Source organism: Pyrus communis, chromosome 12 (genome assembly GCF_041283825.1).
Source record: "Pyrus communis isolate YQ-2024b chromosome 12, ASM4128382v1, whole genome shotgun sequence".
NCBI classification, from domain to species: Eukaryota; Viridiplantae; Streptophyta; class Magnoliopsida; order Rosales; family Rosaceae; genus Pyrus; species Pyrus communis.
In genome coordinates this window covers 12,706,068-12,721,245 of record NC_142576.1, presented here as the reverse complement: position 1 = coordinate 12,721,245, position 15,178 = coordinate 12,706,068, and the positions used below count along the sequence as shown (strand labels likewise).

General features: G+C 38.9%; 1 protein-coding gene and 1 pseudogene across 2 annotated transcripts; both read right to left on the bottom strand.

Annotated features, from left to right (window-relative positions):
• Nucleotides 1-476: 476 nt before the first annotated feature.
• Nucleotides 477-1,526, bottom strand: LOC137744042 (protein MIZU-KUSSEI 1 pseudogene; annotated as a pseudogene). The gene has a single exon (XR_015954359.1). The product of XR_015954359.1 is annotated as a protein MIZU-KUSSEI 1 pseudogene (transcript).
• A 5,239-nt stretch (nucleotides 1,527-6,765) lies between these two features.
• Nucleotides 6,766-7,125, bottom strand: LOC148692355 (uncharacterized). The gene has a single exon (XM_088680917.1). It carries the CDS (start codon nucleotides 7,123-7,125, stop codon nucleotides 6,766-6,768), a length of 360 nt encoding a protein of 119 aa, XP_088537043.1.
• Between the last annotated feature and the right edge of the window lie 8,053 nt (nucleotides 7,126-15,178).

Genomic DNA, 15,178 nt, shown 5'->3' with positions numbered 1-15,178 from the left:
TATATTCTAATGGTGATAGACCCCGAACGTAGAACACTTTTTCTATGAGCAGGGAATTCATTTATACGATGCAATGATAGCCAACTTCCATCTATCGTGGGGGGTTGGTTGTTCACCCGTTGCACCAAATCCCAATCGTGTATGGAGTGTCTTTAGATGCATGTTGGATGTATTTCCTCAATTATAGGATGTTGGTTTTACACGTATTCAAACTCTAATGATTTGCATTACCAACATATTACTTCTACTTTATCACAACTAGTTGAGTCCACATAGGATTCTTACATGTATATCTATACTACTATTGATTTATATGCTTGCAAGTTTAATTCGTGATTTCTGAATTCTCTTTTTCAGGTTTTTAGAATTCCACAACGACGCCCTTGGATTATATTTTGTGCTTCAATCCGACAGAAGACGAAATGCAGAGAATGCAAATTGTTAACGATTGACGAACAAATTAAGAATTGTGCAGCTTTCTTAATGAACAAAAGAATTGTATTAAGACAGCCTTCATATTCACTTCGTCAATCTAATCGATCGCCTTATGTCAGGTAATAATTCTTGTTTCTACCCTAATTCACAGAAGAAATTTCCCAAGAAGTCTACCCTCCTCTTCCCTAGTGTACCAGTAGTGTACATGCATGCAGGTGAATCATATCGTCATATCCTTACAAAGAAAATACTGAGCTCAGGCCCATTATTCCCTTCAGGACTCAACATGTACAAAGTTTCCGAGTCTTTTGAGCCAACAACACGCTCAAAGAGGGCCCGCATATACGCCATTTCGCCATCCGGACCCTCTACCTCGGACTTCCCGGGCAACACACCTGCGCCCATAGTCACTGCCTTGAGAAGTTCCATGACGTTCAAGTCCTCCTCTGTGGCTTCCCTCTTCACTCCATACCCTGTCTTCTTCCCATTGCAGTATATGGTCCACACCGGCTCGTCAATAAGCCTCGTCTTCTCCTTGTCCGCTCTCTTCTCGCATTCCAACGCAATTCTGACCATCCCTGACCCCATCTCCTTCTGTAGCACATTTGTCTGCATGGCCAGCTCCACCACAAGGCTCGGAAGACACCTAGGGGTTTCTTGTACCGAAAGAGACACGCGTCCCTTTCGGTACCCAAACAGCGTGCCGCTGACCCGAGTGCCGGAGGAGATGGCCCGGCTAGAGTCGAGCCTGCCCATCGGGAGTGATGGCATCTTGCAGGTTGGGGTGATGATGGGGAAGGATCGGAATACAGAGCGAAAGACGCGGAAGACTTTGGTTTTGCTTTTCTTTTTATGACATGGTTCGAGAAGGGAGGATTGCTGGCGAGGAAGTGGCGGTGGTGGCGGGACTGTAGATGACGAGGATATTGTTGTGGCTGCTGCCGTCGTCTGATCGTCTTGTGATATTGGAGATTTCGGCTCCCCCATTAATGGCTTTGCTGACGAACCAGGAATGGGAGAATGCCATGAGAGAGAGACACAGGAGAGAGAGAGAAACAAAGCGTACTAGCTAGATTAGACGGGGAGGAGAGAGAGAGAGGGCGGGGGTGAGGAGAGCAGAGAGAGAGAGAGGCTGAGTCTAGTCGTTATGGTTGTTATGGGATTTGCGGTTTTGGTTGTGTTTGCTAAGCCTAAATTCCGGCCGTTGACCACATCTCTATTTAGCCTTTACTATTTGGTATTTTACCTTGTAATACTCTCGAGGAGGACCTTATAAACGTGTATATCAAGTTTCATTTAATCTATGAGTAACGCTACTTTTATTTTACTTCCTTCGATTAATTCTTATCACTTCTCCTTTTATATAATTCTGTTGTAAGTTTATTCGATTGAACTGTATAAAGGACAAAGAGGGAGAGGGGCAGGCGGCAACAGAGAGAAAAGAGAGATGTGTAATTCCGAAGTGTGTGTTGTATCACTTCCTTATCCCTTTATTTATAGTAGTAGGATAGGTAGAATCCTTACCCTAATAGGATTACATCTCTAATAGGAATTAAACTACTAAAGGGAATATACAAGAAACTCCTAGATACACTAGGATATACATAATCACATTCTTAATCCAATAGGACTGCAACACTCCCCATTGAGTGTGTAAATACTCAAACAAATCCAATAGGACTGCAACACTCCCCCTTTAGTGTGTAAATACTCAAACAAAACGTCGCATCAGATCTTCAGCAGATGAGGTAGAATAGTTGATAAAGTCGTCGGCACAACAGATGAATGTGAGTCTCAAATATAAGAAGGTAAGTATGCATGGGTAGTAAAACTCACAAAACCTTGCTATGGTAAAACCCAAGGCATAGGGAAAACCCATAGACTAAGGAGGAAAGTGAGAAGTATGCATAAAGTCTAAAACAAACGTTAAACAGGACGAAAGTAGTGAACTCAACGGAGTATGATCATCCCAGGATGGGTGCCTCATCAAAACCTCGTTAGGTAGCAAAAACCCAGTAGGAAAAATACTCCTAATCGTAGTGAGTATGCTTTAGGATACTCCCCCTGAGTTAGACATAACTTCCAAATACGAGAACTACAAGCAATTCAACTCAGATAATTTATGCATACCGATTCCTTAGACGAGCTTCTGAAAAGTAGACTTAGGCAATGACTTGGTGAAGATATTGGCCAGGTTGTCATGGGAACGGATTTGCTTGACTTCAATGTTCTGATGTTGTTGTTGCTGGTGAGAATAAAAGAACTTCGGTGCTATGTGCTTGGTGTTGTCTCTCTTGATGTATCCCTTCTTTAATTGCTCGATACATGCTGCATTGTCTTCAAAGATCGTCGTAAGAAGGTTAACGATGGAAGTAAGACCATTAGTGCTTCGAATATGTTCCATAATTGCTTTCAACCAAAGACACTATCACGAAGCTTCATGCAAGGCGAGAATCTCAGCATGGTTCGAAGAAGTCGCAATTAGCGTTTGCTTGGTAGACCTCCAAGATATAGTGGTGTCTCCAACGGTAAAGACATAGCTCGTTTGAGAACGTGCCCTATGTGGGTTAGACAGATAACCAGCATCTGCGTAACCAACAAGATGTGAATCAACCCGAGGACCGAGATGGGCAGTGGCTCCTTTTGAGGATTCATGGGTGTAGAACAAGCCCAAATCCGTCGTACCCTTGAGGTAGCGAAAAATGTCTTTAACACCATTCCAGTGTTTGTGTAAGTACGTTGTTGTATCTAGCTAAAAGATTAACAGCGAAGGAGATGTTGGGTCTAGTGCATTGAGCCAAGTACAATAAAGCACCAATTGCACTTAGGTATGGAACTTCAGGCTCCAAAATCTCTTCCTCATCCTCATTTGGACAGAAGGGATCTTATTTAGCATCTAGAGTCCGAACGACAATAAGAATACTCGAAGGCTTCACTTTATCCTCATTAAAACCTTGCAATACCTTTTGGGTGTAGTTTGATTGATGTACTAGGATTCCATCCAAACAATGCTTGATCTCAGGCTGAGACAAAATCAAGTTTTCCCAAGATCTTTCATCTCAAATTCTGATTTCAAGTGAACAACAATTTCCTCAAGCTCTGCGGGAGTTCCGATGAGGTTCATGTCGTCAACATAAACTTCACCAATCACAAATCCGGAATGTGACTTCTTAATGAACACGCATGGGCATAGTTCGTTGTTCACATAACCCTGACTTGTCAAATATTCACTCAGATGGTTCTACCACATATGTCTGGATTGCTTCAATCCGTAGAGTAATCACCTCAATCTAATTAAGAGAGTGTTCCGTGGTCTAGAACTATTTGAACTAATCAATGGAAGTCTTTTTGGAACTTTCATGTAAATTTCCATATCTAGATCCCCATAGAGATATGCGGTTACCACATCCATAAGCTGCATATTCAGTTTTTGGGAAACTACCAAACTGATAAGGTAGTGGAACGTAATGACGTTAATTACGGGAGAATACGTCTCTTCGTAACCAATCCCAGGGAGCTGAGAGAAGCCTTGTGCTACGAGGCGTGCTTTGCATGGCACTATTTCATTTTTCTCATTATGCTTCCTCATGAAAACCCACTTGCAGCCCATTACTTCACATGTGGTAGAGTAGGAGTTACAGGCCCAAATACCTTACGTTTCGCGAGCGAATCGAGTTCGACCTGGATTGCTTGTTTCCAGTTTGACCAATCCGTTCTATGTGGACATTCATTAACGAAACGTGGTTCAATGCCATCACTAAGCATGATGTATAAAGCAACGGTATACGCGAATGCATTATCAACAATTATCTCACTCTGATTCCAAACATTATCCAATACTGTGTAATGGACCGAAATCTCACGATTCTCGGGAGGTGGGTAGGTCTCATCTAAAATATCACCGTAATCTAGAATAACCTCATACGTTGGAACCGATGAGTAAGCAATGGTCAGATTCAAGTTAGGGTCACTAGTTTGTGCCGTTTTACTCTTTTGGGGTTGTGAATCATTTAAACAAGGAGCTTGCCATGCTTTAGGGTAGGAGCAGGTGATTGGCTAGCCGCTAGTGTACCTTACAGTGTGGGAGGTGCGGCCGCCCCACCCTCGGGGACGGTTCGGCCTTCTAAGGTGGTGTTACAGTGTACGTAAGTACGTTCATCCTTGCATGTGCGTTTGCAGGGGTATATGTGATCTCGTCACCTTTTCTAGATCAGTAAAAGCATCCGGTATGCTTTGAGCAATGCTCTAAAGATCTAGAATGCATCGCACTTCAGTTTTAGACTAAGGGGCGTGGGGATTTAAATGAGACATAGTGGGAGTAATCCATGACAATTCGCTGCATTCTACAGGAATTTTAGTGATCTTATCTCCCCCTAATGGCGGGAAAGCTATCTCATCGAAGTGACAATCCATAAAACGTGCGGTAAAGAGATTTTCTGTCAAGGGCTCTAAGTAGCGAATAATGGATGGTGAATCATAATCGACATAAATTTCCATTTTTCTTTGAGGATATGTAGTGGCGGCGCTATTGGCATTTAGACTGTGCACCCAAACACACGTAAAGACTCGTATCTAGTAACTAACTATAACAGTGAATGATGTTGTGTAGTGGTGGGCCTCAAGCGGACCAACATAGTTATGTGCAATATTGCATGGCTCTAGACAGATACCGGCAAGTTAGTTCTCATAACCAAAGTTGAGCTATCATTTGAAGGTGTTTTATGAAAGCTTCTGCCAGGTTGTTTTGGGTGTGAACAGTGGGTACAAGATGTTTAACATCAATCCCAACAAGTATGCAATAATCGTCAAAGGTCTGTGACATAAACTTTCCAGCATTATCCAGTCGAATCGACTTAATCGGATAATCAGGGTGGTGAGCCCTAAGATTAATAATTTGTACTAGGAGTTTTGCAAATGCAGCATTACGTGTGGACAATAAGTAGACATGTGACCATCATGTCGATGCATCAACCAAAACCATGAAGTATCTAAATGGTCAGTTGGATAGGTCCACAAATATCCCATTGAATCTTTTGAAGAAACTTAAGGGGATTGTGAATAATCTTTGTAATTGAGGGTTGAATGTTCAACTTCCCCATGGAACATGCTTTGCAAAGTAGATGACCGGGATAAGATTTCAAGTAATGCCCATGAGATACTTTGAGGATACGGCGTATCATATCTCGTCCGGGGTGTCTCATTTGATCATGCCAAAGTAGGAGAGTGTCATGGAACCCAGCCATAGGGCTGGCCACATGGTGTGTCTCGATGGCTCGAATGGTTGTTATGTACAACCCACTTGGGAGATATTCCAGCTTCTCGTGAATACACTTCCGACCATATTCATAAGAAGTGATACAAAGAAATTCAGAACCATTCGCTTATGTGGTTTCAACATGATATTGATTATCTCAAATATCTTTAAAACTCAACAATGTTCTTCCGGAACGTGGAGAATAGAGTGCCTCTTTAATGGTTAATTCAGTACCATTGGACAACATTATACGTGTCTTTCCGTATCCTTTTATCAGGTTGGATGGGCCTAAGAGGGTTGTCAGAGGTGCATTCTTAGGTATGAAGTTAGTAAAATAGTATTTCTCATGCAATATGGTGTGCATAGTTACACTATCAGCCAGACAACTAACTTCCCCACTAGTCATACCTAGAAATAAATTAATTGAATCAGTCACATGCATAAATATAATTCCATTCATTCAATTAATCAATTCGAGAAATAATATCCATAAAATAATTATCCATAATTCAAAACAAACCAAAACCAAACAAATAATTCCAAAGACTTAGAAAAATTATCCGAAAATTAAACCATAAACCTAAGAATTTAGGAGGGGGTTCGGCCACTAAGGGTATAAAAACACCCTAACATGTTTTCAGAAAAATAAAACTTTATTCTTTCATAGAAGCAGAAGCCTCCTTAAAATTTGAAACCTCCAAAGTTGTAGTAGCATATTCAGGATGTTCCATATGCACAAAGTTAGTCTAATCACGGGAATGATACTTGACAATAGCCTTAGGGTTAGCTCAGTATACACGTGACCAATGATCATTTGATCCACAACGGTGGCACATGTCCATTTCAGTGGAATCTGATTGAACGGTAGCTTTTCCCTTGTTCTGGAAGTTTGGGGCCTCTGGGGCAAGGGGTGGCGTTGGATGGGCCTCTGTTCGATGGACCTTGGACCCATGGTGGGCCTTGTTGCCCATTACCATGACCACGACAGGGTTTCCGTCGATTGTGGCTACTAGAATTGGTCGCATGCGCTTCAGGCGGAATGTTCGAGCTAGTAGGTCGAGCTTGATGATTTTTCATCAAAAACTGGTTTGCTTTTTAGTGAGAAGTAGAACAAAAATCAAATCCAAAAATTTCGTGAACTTCTGTGCCCTATATTCTTGCTGCCGAACAATATTGGTGGCATTGAAGGTCGAATAGGTCTTTTCCAGGAGATCTCGTTCAGTTAAGTCCTTTTTACAGAACTTAAGCAGTGATCGGATTCTACAAACTTCAGAGTTAAATTCATTCATAGATTTGTCAGCGGCTTCATCGTCGATGAGTTCCGCGATAGTAAGACTCTTTGCAATAAGATGGAGCTTCACGTCTTGAACCCATTTTAGATAGTTTCTTCCATAGACTTCTAGAGTGGTGAAATCGAGCTTGTTCAAGTTCGACATGTCCCTAAACAAAGGGTACAACAAAACATAGTTAGTCATATGGGAATCCATAGGCATACATTGTAGAACATTCGGGGTTTTATAGACATGTATTGGTTTAATTTAATCATGAAAGCTACGGGTTTCATGTGGTAAGTTTTGAATGAAAACTTCTGGTTTCAAAGGCACTAAATTTGAAACTGCAGGTTCAATTTAGTTATGAATGTTTAGTTCATATATAGGGGTACCTGCAAGAACACAGAATACAATATACAATAAAGTGTTGTGAATTTGTGGATTGCTTTAGGAAACCAAGAGTGAGTGCTTCGGGACTATGAAAGATAGTCAACGGTTCAAAGAAACGAAATAATTTATTGAATCGTTAATTGCCAAAAAAGTGAGCTTTAGGCAAATAATTTTGGATTAATTGTTAGATTAATAGACTGCTGGTCTTAATTCAATATATTGGGACCATTTGAGGTTGATCGTAGAAGCAAAACTAATTATAACATTTAGGTTAAAATTATTTAAAATGCCTAAAATTATCTTTAGATTAAAAAAACCATAGCCTAAGTACGGTGGGCTTAGGTGCTGTGGGTAGGGCAAAGCCCTAAAAGGGCATGTTGGGCTAGGGTGGTTGTAGGCCACGGGTCGAGAGAGGGGAGGCCCAGCAGTAAGGCTGCTGGCGATATAGGTCGAGACCATTGCACCCTCGCCCAAAGCTGGCTTACGGGTGGTGCGAAGGAACCACAGCCAAAGTTGGGTTTCGGTTCAACGAGCCGCAGAGACAAACCCGGCAAGCCAAAGGCTTGTGACATGTGGGTTAAGGCAAGGCAAAAGCCTAACAGCGGCGATAGGCTGTGCTGGCGTGGGCCGAGACTTCAGGTCCAATTAGGGACAAGCCCAACATGGCTTTAGGCATGCGGGTGTGGGCTTGGGGCTTCAAGCCTGTAGTGCGATCCAGTCCAGGTCGAGGCCTGGCTGCAGTTCATAGGCAGCAAGCCCAAAGGTTGCTACGATCGGTCCAAGGTGTCGGAATGACGCTGTCCCAAGGTTGTCGCCACGCGGCTGGGCTTTAGGCCAGCACAGTGGTCTTGACGGTGGTGCCATGGTGGTGAGATGGCAATGCTGTAAAACCCAGTTTTTTCTCTTTTTAGGGTTTAAAAACCCTATTTAACTGAACTGTATAAAGGCAGAGAGGGAGATGGGCCGGCGACAACAAAGAAAGAAGAGAGATGTAATTCTGAGGTGTGTGTTGTATCAACCCCTTATGCCTTTATTTATAGTAGTTGGATAGGTAGAATCCTTAGGCCATCTCCAACTGAAGGGTCTAAAGGGACAGAGGGCTAAAAATAGCCTGAAAACCGTCTCTAACCGAGGGCTGGCCAGAAAAATCATCTTTCCTGTCGATTATAACCGACAGGAATGCTTAAGAAAAAAAATTCAAATGCAACAGCTAGCTGCTAGCCGTTGCATTTGAATGTTTTTTTTTTTAAATTTTTTTACAGTTTTATTATTATTTTTTATTTACAAATTTTTTCCTATAACTTCTATTTTTCATATTTGTTTTAAATTCTATTTTTTTTCCTATAACTTTTATTTTACAAAATTTGTTTCATTTTTTTTTAAATTCCATTTTTTCCTATAACTTCTATTTCACAAATTTTGTTTTATTTTATTTTAAATTCTATTTTATTATTATTTTTTTCCTATAACTTTTATTTTACAAAATTTGTTTCATATTTTTTTTTTAAATTCCATTTTTTCCTATAATTTCTATTTCACAAAATTTTTTTTATTTTATTTTTATCCTATAACTTCTATTGCACAAAATTTGTTTCATATATTTTTTTTAAATTATATTTTTTTTTCTTATAACTTCTATTTTACAAAATTTGTTTCATTTTTTTTAAATTATATATTTTTCCTATAACTTCCAAAGCCATTAGACAACATTAAATTAAATTAAGTAACATGAAACAACATTAAATAATATTAAACAACATTAAATAACATTAACCAACATACATGTTATACAACATAAAAAAACCATTTAACAACATCAAACTTAAACAACATTTTTAAAAACATTTAACAACATAAAACTTAAACGCCTACTTCATGCTTCTTTTGGCCCAAAGATGTGCAACAAGATCCTGTTGTAGGTACTTGTTTGTGGCACGAGAACGTATCATTCTATAGCCTTATGTACTCATTTATAGAGATACTACCAGTTCTTGGATTGAAAGGCAAATTAGGCCCATCATATATTTTTGCATGAGCCCTTCTTGACCTATTTGGATCTTCTTGGTCATCATTGGACTCTCCATCAATATACCCATCTCGCTCATCCTCCACTATCATATTGTGTAATATGATGCAGAATATCATGATGGAGTCCAAATTTTCTAAACTCTACCTTCTTGCCGGTTCGCTAATAATCTTCCACAGTGCTTGTAGAATACTGAAAGCTCTCTTAACATCTTTCTGGTATGCCTCTTGGTGTAAGGTAAAGAACTTTTCTGCTTCATTCCTAGGGTTTGGAATTGCTTGGACAAGTGTCGCCCACTTTGGGTAGATGCCATCTGCCAAGTAATACCCCATATTGTATTGACGGTTGTTGATGTAGTAGTCAAGTTGAGGTGCTTTACCTTCCGTCAAGTTATTGAAGAGGGGTAAACGCCCAAGAACTGTAATGTCATTTTGGGATCCCGGGACTCCAAAGAAAGCATGTCAGATCTATGTGTCATATGAGGCAACCGCCTCTAACACAACAGTTGGCTTTCTCGACCTTCCGCTAAAGCTTCATTGCCATTTGATGGGAAAGTTCTTCCAATCCCAATGCATGCAGTCTAATGACCTTATCATGCTTGGAAACCCACGACCTTCAGCTTTGCAGCTTTGCGAATGAGCCGATTAAGATATTTTTGATTTGGCTCGCGGAGGTACTCGTCTTTGTAAACCTAAATAATTGTGTCACAGAATTGTTCAAGAGCATCAAGGCATGTAGATTCAGACATACCATAGGTTTCATCCATCAAATCAGCTGGGGAGCCATAGGCCATCATTCGGAGTGCAACAGTAACCTTCTGAGGAGGTGAGAAACCAGGGCGGCCTGCTTTATCCCATTTCTGTCAAAAGTATGGATTAACCTCTTGGGCATCACGAAGTAAACGCTCGAAGACATGACGCCTCATCCGGAAGCGACATCTGAAATCCTCTTCTGTGTACACCGAGTTAGGGTTGAAGTAGTTGTTCATCAGATTGGCATGTGACATCACTCTGTTTTGTGGTTTGTAAGAGTGACAAGCAATAGAGCCACCCCATTGAGGTTGTTCCTCAGTTGGTTGACACACCATGGCTGCTGCTCTGTTTTGTTTGTTGTGCCTTACTTGAACTTCTTCATCAGACTCCTCATCTTCTCGTATCATTTGCTCTCATTTTGCTTCCAATTTGGAATTGGATGAGGACCCCCAGTTGGAATTGGATGAGGACCCCCAGTTTGCGATTCATTTAGTTACGTAATTAAATATACATACGGTATGTACGTAAGACGTCATATTGGACCTTAAAAAGTGAGTTTTGGGTTCTTAGGTCCATGGGCCTTGACCTATTATGCTTGTACCTCAAGTTGTGTAGTACAATTTAATTGAGAAAGCCCAAAAGGCCCATTTAGCTACACTATGTCACTTTATTGGCTAGGTTTTCACACTTGTGACGCACATATATAAGCCTAGACCTAGCATTCATGTTGTGTTTCTTATGTCCATATTGTTTTCGTATCATACCCGATATCTTGACGAGTCGTGTCGTGTAACACCTGTTAAAATAAACGAGTAATATGACCTAAACTCGAGCCATTAATATTAACGGGTAATATAACTGTCCCGTTACCGGTTAAAGAAAATACATTTTAAACCAATAAATAATCAAATGAAAAACATAATACTGAGTTAGTATATACATACCACGTCACATAAATATTACTTCAAAACATAAAAACACATTCGTTTTTCAAGTATCACATAAATATTATTTAATGTAGAAGTGTGAAATATATATATATATCTATAAATGCTCATTATTTTTTTCTTTTTCAAATTTTCTTTTTTGAAAACATGATCGTTTAGAAGAAGCAGGAAGATGAATAGTTTGGATCATTGATACTACATTCATTGTTTTATTGTTAGTAAAAATATAGGTAAATTACATTTTATCCCCTTGGGTTTCGGTGCAATTGCACCTTATACATCATTTTTAAAACATTTCAATCTCATACATTTATTATTATTTCATTTCAATTTTATACATCCGTTAGAAAATTGGTTAAGTTAACCGTTAAGTGCTGATGTGGCAAATATGAAGTCATCATTTATGTTGACGTGGCTGCCAAATGTGTGCCACGTGACCAAACAATTAATAAAAAATTTAAAATTTAATTTAAATATTAACATATTAAAATAATTAATTAAAAAATAAAAAAAAATTCACAAATTCTTCATCTTCCCACTCGAGCCACCCTTTCTCCCATCACCAACCCCGTCCCCCATCACCACCCCTTCCCTATCACTTCTGCACTAAGCTTCTCCCTTCAGCACCAACACCATCCCCAATCACCCTTTCAGCACCAACACCATCCCCAATCACCACCCTCTTCCCCCATCACTTCCACACCAAGATTCTCTCTCTAACACCACCACCATCAATTTCCTTATCCACAAAGCTCGGAGCAACCTAAAGACCCCCAATTTTCCCCCACCTCACCAGATGACTCGCCGCCACCACCGACTCAGCTCTAAATGACTCGCTCAACTGGGATAAGTTCAGCGACTCCGCTGCCACACAATCCAAGGAGGAGCTCGACTCGGGCTCCCGGCACCCTATCTTCGAACCTGACCCCTTCAAGCCCGGCCTAACCATCCACCTTAACACTGCGCCCATGGACGATGCTATTTTGGAGATCGAGGAGGAGCTCGATTCAGGCTCCGGGCATCTCTAAAGATGACTAGGGCCTGGAGATTTCCCTAAGACCCATCATCTAATTAAATTACTTGTATTTGGGATCTAGGGTTTAACCGCAAAAGGGGAATTCGAATCAAATTAGATGCGAAAATGAGGAATTTGGGATTTTTGGTTAGATAAGGAGGTGCGGAAGTGATGGGGGTGGTGATGGGAGAAGGGTGGCTCAGGTGGGGAAGAGGGTGGTGGTGGGAGAAAGGGTTGCTCGGGCGGGAAAGATGAAGATTTGTGATTTTTTAAAATTAATTATTTAATATTTTAATATTCAAATTAAATTTAAAATTTTTTTTATTAATTGTTTGGCCACGTGGCACACATTTGGCAACCACGTTAGCATAAATGAGGATCTCATATTTGCCACGTCATCACTTAATGGTTAACTTAACTAATTTTTTAGCGGATGTATGAAATTGAAATGAAATAATAATAAATGTATGAGAATGAAATGTTTTAAAGATGTTGTGTAAGGTTGCAATTGCACCGAAATGTATGAGAATGAATTGTTTTAAAGATGTTGTGTAAGGTTGCAATTGCACTGAAACCTGAGGGGGTAAAATGTAATTTACCCTAAAAATATTGCTCGGAGTTCATAAAGTCTCTAATAACTATGTAACATCGACTCATATTTCAGTGAGAGAACAAATCGTAATCGACAATTGATGGTTAAATATAAATCTAAGGTTTATGGATTTTGGTGTCGGATTTTAGAGTTGACCCCTTCATGAAAGTTGTAAAGCTTGTCAATAAGTGTGTGTGTGTGTGTGTGTGTGTGTGTGTGTGTGTGTGTTTTATGATGTCTTAATCTCACTTTTAAGAGGATAAAACATTTATGAGTGTGACTATATGAGAGTGAGTAAATAACTTTGAAAGCGTTAACCATATTTGAATCGAACTAACTTGTAATGGGGCTAAGGATAATAGGCTCTTGAAAGAAAGGTTGTGGAATTCAAAATTTTTGAGAAAGTATACATTAGAGCAAGCCAAAAACAGTAGCACCCCATCTCAATTTCAACTGGAAATATGAACTTTGCATCACGAGCTATTCCTCCAAACTATGCAATTCCATACTCAAGCTTTTTACGTATGATAACCATGAACATTAAGAATTTCAGTATGCTAGAAGTTTGTTTGTACATAATACATTTCAACACCTTAGCACTCCAATATTTTCCAATCTTTTGATAAATGAATGAAACCCATACTATAACGCTTCCTACAGATTTTTTATCTTTTCCCTCTTTTTAATCATGCTTGAATATACAATGCTACAACACCCCTCATTTTGACATTTCAATGTAGCACACATTCTCCATCCATTTTTCTATATAAACAAAACCCCAACAGCACATTCTCTGTAGGACTTTCTCAAAATAATAAAGAATATGTATATGCATAAGAGCTCAACTCCAATATAGAAGCACGGTAAAGAGATGTGGCTAACAAAGAAAAGATTTAGTTTAAGGCTCAAAGGGCTACTAATGATAAAATTAGCATATAATGTAGGCATGAAAAGCTCAGACGATCCAAAAATGGTCTATATCAATTGATGAGTGAATTGAGAGATATAAAGCAAGTTCTAGAGATACATGAAAAAATGAGATCATGCACACAAGAATAAATGAGATTGATGCATAGTGGTTCAATCATAAAATAGGCTCAAAAGCTCACGAGGATTACATAAGCTCACTAGATTCACATATGAAACTTTAAATCATGCTCTAATTTCACACCAACAAGGCTATGTGCATATAAATTTTCCAAGTCATGATCATCAAACATATAATTAAAACAAAGATAATGTAAAGAACTAATGTCAAGCTTAAATTTCTTGAAAGTTATGTACCTAAAAACCGAATCTCATCACTGAATTAGGAAGTAGCCACTAAGAACAAGACTAAAAAAAAAACATTTTTGGATTTTTTGAAATATTATTATTATTATTTTATGTATTTTCTTGTTTTTCATAACTAAAACAAAAGGACTGAAAAAAAATGAAGATAAAAAAAACAAAAATAGACAACAAAGGTACAGAAAAAGAATGCCCTTGGACAGAGAAACTTTTCGGGTTTAAAGGAGGAGTGGCAAGTGAAGATGTAGATGAGAATCCACCCCCAAACTTGAATTTTAGTATCAGCAGCAAGGTAGAGTAGCTCCAATTTTATGCAAAATCAATAAAACAATGGGTAAGCTAAACAAGAGACTTAGGAAATAATCTATTATTGAAAAAAACTGACTATTAACATTAAACCTAAAGCAACTAAAAGATGTCACAATCCGATATTAGAATTTCGATTCCCAGCAACGGTGCCAAAAACTTGTTGCGAAAATTAGATGACCAAAATTAACCTCATTAAGTCTCAAATTTTTGTGCTTGCAAGCATACAAATTGGATGATAGTATAGTATTGAAGCACATATATTGTTCCATAGGGATTGAATTGATTCTAAAAATTCTTACTAACTAAATTGAAACAAATTATAGTGTAGAAGCTTTAATGGAAAAGATATGATATTTTGAATAAACTAAAATAGATTAAAGCTTGAAAATAAAATGCGTGTAAATATAAATTGAAACATACGAAAATAAGACCTAGGGCATCCGAATGCTCCGTAACCAATTCTACTTCATTGCCTTAATATGTTATGCTCAAGTAATCCCTTAATATTGATGATCGTTTTCCCACAATTATTGAATGGTCATGGCATCTGGTTGTATCAAAAGTATTCTTACATGTTAACCCTCTATGGCATCTAGATGAATTTAAACAAGAACCCATTAAGCTCTATGGAAATCATTAGAAAATCACACAAACCCTCATTGCATGGCATCTACAAATAGGTGTTTATGGTATCAATTGCAAGAAGCTAAACTCAAGTTAAGTATGGCATCTACTCTAACTTGCATCAAATTAAATCATTTAAAACATAGATGGTGATCAAACATCTAAATAAAAATCAAGAGCATTACGATTAGCAAAAGATACTCAATCAAGAAGAAAAATTTGATTATAACAATACCACAAGGCAATTAAGTATTCATGATCAGGCTACCTCGT

Bases quoted from the DNA above. Each gene is read 5' to 3' on its own strand.
- LOC148692355 (XM_088680917.1), bottom strand. From the start codon at position 7,125: ATGTCGAACTTGAACAAGCTCGATTTCACCACTCTAGAAGTCTATGGA.